Genomic DNA, 6,016 nt, shown 5'->3' with positions numbered 1-6,016 from the left:
TTTAAGATTATTTTCCAATAAAGCCGAAGTTTTATTATTACGTGGATTTGGATGCTGGATCTTTTTCCCTTTACATTGCCGTATACAGTATACAGTTTCCTGGGGGGAGTGGGGTTAAAATATGACCATTTAATAACAAAATAATGTTTTTAAAAATATATAAAAATAAGTTCTGAATCAATCCTTTTTTTCCCAACTCAAAATAAAAATAATAAAAAAATATATATATATTTATTTCAGTGTCTGCAAAAGTCCCATCTATGAAACTATTAAATTAATTAACACAAGGAAAATACAATTTGGGGGGTAACTTTTACTCCCACAAAAATTAGGTCAAAAGTGATTAAGATATCATATATAGCCTAAAAAGGTAAAAATAAAACCATCAACTCAGGGCGCAAAAAAAAAATCCCCAACACATCTCCATCGACATAAAAATAAAAGAACTTATGTCTTAAAAAAAAAATAAATAAAAAAAAAATTGACGCTATTTTCTAAGCCATAACGTTTTTTTATTTTTCTGTGGCTGGAGATGTGTTAGGGATCTTTTTTTTTTCTTTTTTTGCGCCCTGAGTTGATGGTTTAATTTTTACCTTTTTAGGGTATATATGATATTTTAATTGCTTTTAACTTAATTTTTGTCAAACTTGTGTAGATTTTTTTTGTAATCTAGTGGTTGAAAAAAAATTGAGAAATTTTGTAAAAAAATAAATAAATTTAGAAAACAGCGTCAATTTTTTTTTTTATTCATTTATTTTTTACAAAATTTCTCAATTTTTTTTCAACCACTAAAATACAAAAAAAATCTACTCAAGTTTGTCAAAAATTTTCAAACCTGTGTAGATTTTTTTTTGTATTTCAGTGGTTGAAAAAAAAATTGAGAAATTTTGTAAAAAAAATAAATTTAAAAAAAAAATTGACGCCGTTTTCTAAATTTGTTTTTTTTACAAAATGTCTCAATTTTTTTCAACCACTAAAATACAAAAAAAATAAATAAAAAATCTACGCAAGTTTGATCCTGCTATAATTATACTAACCTTGAACAATTACCAGCTAATTTTTACTGCACGATAAACGACATAAAAACAAAAAAAACAATGGCTGAATTGAGTCTCTTCATATTTTTCACGGTAAAAATGAATGACGTCAATCAAAACTACAACGCGCGCTGCCAAAAAAAGATAACCCTCATACATCTGTTTATTGAAAACTAAAAAAAAGTTATGACTTTTGGAAGAAATAGGGGAAAAAATACAAAAAGCATAAAAAAAATGCAAAATTTTGGCTAACGCTGGATCTGCTTCCTGACATTTGGGATTTACCAGATTGAGGGACTTCCCTGGTTTGAGCATCCTGCACCCGTCTGTGACTCCATCATTTCGCACTCGTAACCTCCACCTCTCACCTCCCCGCAGACTGCGGCTCAGCTACTGGTTCCTGCCAAGTTAAAAGTTTACAGCTGCCAAATCCTGTGAAGTACGGGAATATTCAGTGCAGTTTATTTTCAGTCTGACATCATGAAAAGCCCTTGAAAGTCTGCGATATACTTTATAAAGTGTGAGCCATTTCCTCTGCTCATAAATCGCAGTCCTTACGAGGCTGTGCAATGGCGGAATCCTAAAGCCAACAGTGACACCTACAGGGCAGTGCGCAAAATGCAAGCGTAATTCTTTACAGTCCATTAACGTTAAATCTACATCTCTAGAGCTCACAAATTGTGACGGTCAGAACAACCCGTTGTCAAATAGTCCGAGAATAAATCAATCATTGCGGCAATATCCTGTGTAGCAGCTAAGTGTGTTAAAGAGGACTTGTTAAAGGTCATAAGTGGCCATTTTTGCTTTTAGTTTATCCCCGCTGCTCCTCTGAGCAATCCATTTTTTCTTTTTTTGAAATCCGTCATACGGTTCCAGAGATATCGCCTTTTTAGCTAGTGCTGATTTGTATTATCTTTGTCAAGGGTTCCTCAGGGGCGTGTCTTTTGGCTGCTCTGTAAGCACCGCCCCCGGGGGACCATAAAAATTAGCTCTAAATAGAAAAAACTCATATCTCTGGAACGGTATAGCGGATTTAAAAGAAACAAAAAACGGAAAACTCAAGGGAGTAATGGGAATAAAATGAGAGTATAAGCTGGCCCTTTTTCATCTGGTGATTGCTCCTTAAAGGGATTTTCTCAGCTCCTAAAATTTAAAATTGTAATGAGTTTGTCAAAAGAAGCAAAATTTTCAATTTATCTCTAATTAAAATATCCTCTCTATTCACAATAACGAAGGAAAGGGACCGAAGCTGCGGCCACCACCAGTGGGCTCTTATATACACCATTCTAACATGCTGTATATAAGAGCCCAGGCCGCGATGTAGAACATAAAAAACACTTTATAATACTCACCTAAGTAGCGGTGCGGTGCAGACTGGTCGGATGGGTGTCTCTATTCTCCGGTACCGGAGCCTCCTCTTTTGGCCATCTTTGTCCTCCTTCTGAAGCCTGGGTGCATGACGCGTCCTACGTCATCCACACTCGCCGCTATGGAGGTCCTGCGCAGGCGCACTACAATACTTTGATCTTCTCTGCTCAGGGCAGATCAAAGTGCGCCTGCGCAGGACCTCAATACCGGCGAGCGTGGATGACGTAGGACGCGTCATGTACCCAGGCTTCAGAAGAAGGAGGACAAAGATGGCCAAAAGAGGAGGCGCCGCACCGGGAGAACGAAGACGCCCATCCACCCCTGCAACATCACTGCAATGTTCCTCAGGAGGAGCATGAAGGTTTCTTAATGGCAGATATCTGGTCTCTGACAGGATCTTCTGCAGCAATCACTATCCCCAGCGATACAGGAGACATCCTGCAGTCTGGTGCCCACCTCTGAAGACCACATCTGCAGTCGTCTCATGGTAAACCACGCTAAGGTCTATATCACAACAAGGAGGCCGATAAGCCAAGAGATTCCCTTCATACTCTACCAGACAGGAAGACCAGTGAAGAATGACGCCATCAATTCAACAACACTACTTAAAGGGAATATATATTCAAATATTGTTTACATTAAGTTTTTATATTAAATGTATTTTTTATTGATCATACTTTAAATTTTTATGTATGAGTATATTAATAAAAAATTAGAATATTTACAATAACCACTACACCTAGTGCAAGATTCTTACTTTTAGTGTTCAGAAGGCTCTTCGGGAGTCTCATTATTATCGCAGCAATGATTACAATGAAAGGAAAAACATCTAGATGCAGAAGAAAACACAGAATCCATCATTCACAATAGGTGATGTCACAGCTCACCTCCTCCTCCTCCTGTACAACAATTGATAACACCTCTATATACAGTAGATAACAGGAACCTCCATTTACAATAGGTGATGTCACAGCTCACTTCCTCCTCCTCCTCCTGTACAATGACTGGTAACACCTCTATATACAGTAGATAACACAGGTTCCACCATTCACAATAGGTGATGTCACAGCTCACCTCCTCCTCCTATACAATGACTGATAACACCTCCATATACAGTAGCTAACACAGAATCCACCATTCACAATAGGTGGTGTCACAGCTCACCTCCTCCTGTACAATGACTGATAATACCTCTATATACAGTAGATAACACAGGATCCACCATTCACAATAGCTGATGTCACAGCTCACCTTCTCCTTTTCCTCACTTGTGTCTTCCCATGAGAAGGGCATAGATCAGGAAAGATCCCATATTGCATAGAACATAGGAAAAAATCCAGCGCAGTCCTCAGAGTGTAGATTTTAAAATCATCGGCGTTTATTCATGAAAATCCAATAAAAAACAATAATGTACAAAGCGGTCAGCAGGAAAATACAGGGGATACAGGTTATAAGGACCCCATAGAACTACGCGTTTCGACACATAGTCTTACTCATGTTCAACTCATATTGCATAGAACAGTTACAGGACCTATATTCCCAATGGGCGGAATGATCAGGACGATATATCGCAACCGGGCTGAAAGGTGTCCATTTCCCAGGATAGGCGTACCTGCTGGAAAGACGTTACCTCTAGTGCCCGCACACGCACACGCACACACACACCCACCCACACATATACATACACACACGCACACACACACCCAATGGTCAGATAATTGCAGCTCATAGCCTAATACTAACTAAATATATATACTAAATAAATATAAACCTAATAGATTCCATCACTGGCCAATAGGAACAATTCCAAAATTGACTGTAAATCTTTTAGGGATGTAAAATAATTAAGGAAATCACACAAAAAACTGTTAGAAGAGAAGGGTGCAAATCTGAACAAAAGCCTTAAAGGGGATCTGTCAGCACATTTTTACTATGTAATCTGGCAGCAGAATATTACAGGGCAAGAGAGCCTGATTCCAGCAATATGACACTTACTGGACTCCTCGGTGCAGTTTTGATACAATCCCTCTTTTCTCTGCTGTAGATGTAGACTACCATAAAATGCTGAGCTGTGTATAACCCCGCCCATACCTTTAATTGGCCGCTTCCTGTGTGCATGCTGAACAAGCAGCCAATCAGTGGAGGGGGCAGGATTATACAGATGAGCTTGACTACTCTGCAGATGTCACCTAATCCGGGAGTGATAATCTCCTGCTGATAAAACACTGATTGTATCGAAACCACAGCACACAGCCTACTAAGTGACGCATCCCTGAAATCAGGGTCACTTGCTAATATTATGCTGCTCTCACACTAAATAGAAAAATATTGGACAAATGAAAAGTCATATTGCGGAATGGCAAAAAAGCAAACATATTATAAACGCATTGTCTTAAAATAAATTCAGTTAGTTTTATAAAAGTCACAAACATATATAAAACAGATAGATATGCAGACATAATATATATATATATATATATATATATATATATATATATATATATATATATATATATATATATATATATAATATAGAGAGAGAGAGAGAGATATATAGAGATATATAGAGATATATAGAGATATATATATATATATATATATATATATATATATATATATACACACACACACAATACCACATTTAATATGCCAGTTCGGGAAAGGTTGTGTAGTAGTGGAGAGCCCCTGAAAACATTTCTAACCCCTGCAGCATAGGTGATACCTCTATTATCCCTAAGACACAATTGACCTCTAGCTCCCCCTAGTGGCGGACAGGCATTCAGAGCGTCGTCCTCTGCAAATAGAGGCCAATCTTCCAGGTCCCTCCCTCACGTTGCTCCTCCATTCTGTAGGATATTGGCAGATGAGGTCAGAATCTCTTTTTCTTCTTGTCTTAAAGCTTCCACTAAAACAAGGTGAGGGTCTGCCGTCTCCTCGCTTTTCCGAGATGAGATCTAAAATGACAATGTTGCAAGAGCAAAAACAACACATTACTGCAGCAATCAGGCGGGCAGGGGAATATCAGCACAGCGCAGCTCTCAGCCACAGGCCGTTTGCGCCCCAGCCATATTATCACTTACTGGGCTGCTTGTTGTAGTTTCAATAAAATCAGTGTTTTATCAGCAGGAGATTATCACTAAAAGACTCATGTCTCCTAGTTCTCCTGCTGTATAACCCTTCCTCCAGCACTGATTGGCAGCTTTCTGCCTATGCACAGTGTACAGAAAACATTAGATTTGTAGAATAGAAAACACTGATTTTATCAAAACTATGGCAAGAAGCCAAGTAAGTGACATATCACTGGAATCAGGGTCTCTGTCTCTACATTATTCTGCTCTCAGATTTGGTTGAAAAAGAACCTGGTCACAGATTCTTTTAATCCTTTAACATATTGTGTGTGATTATTTATGACTTCCTATAATAATATACTGCCATATATACATATATGAGCGGGCACTACCATGCTCAGGTGCTCAGTACTCGTAACTAGCGATGAGCGGGCACTACCATGCTCAGGTGCTCAGTACTCGTAACTAGCGATGAGCGGGCACTACCATGCTCGAGTGCCCAGTACTCGTAACTAGTGATGAGCGGGCACTACCATGCTCGGG

General features: G+C 38.4%; 1 protein-coding gene across 2 annotated transcripts in view; it reads right to left on the bottom strand.

Moving 5' to 3' along the window:
- Window positions 1-4,951: 4,951 nt before the first annotated feature.
- Window positions 4,952-6,016, bottom strand: part of SETD4 (SET domain containing 4) — a 51,267-nt gene continuing 50,202 nt past the window's right edge. For both annotated transcript variants that reach the window (XM_075334993.1, XM_075334992.1), the window contains exon 11: window positions 4,952-5,359. In XM_075334993.1, coding sequence (XP_075191108.1) covers window positions 5,234-5,359 — 126 coding nt within the window. In that variant the 3' untranslated portion in view covers window positions 4,952-5,233. The remainder of the gene's footprint in view (window positions 5,360-6,016) is intronic.

The sequence above is a fragment of the Anomaloglossus baeobatrachus genome, chromosome 2, assembly GCF_048569485.1.
Source record: "Anomaloglossus baeobatrachus isolate aAnoBae1 chromosome 2, aAnoBae1.hap1, whole genome shotgun sequence".
Taxonomy (NCBI): domain Eukaryota; kingdom Metazoa; phylum Chordata; class Amphibia; order Anura; family Aromobatidae; genus Anomaloglossus; species Anomaloglossus baeobatrachus.
This window is presented reverse-complemented; position numbering and strand designations above follow the sequence as displayed.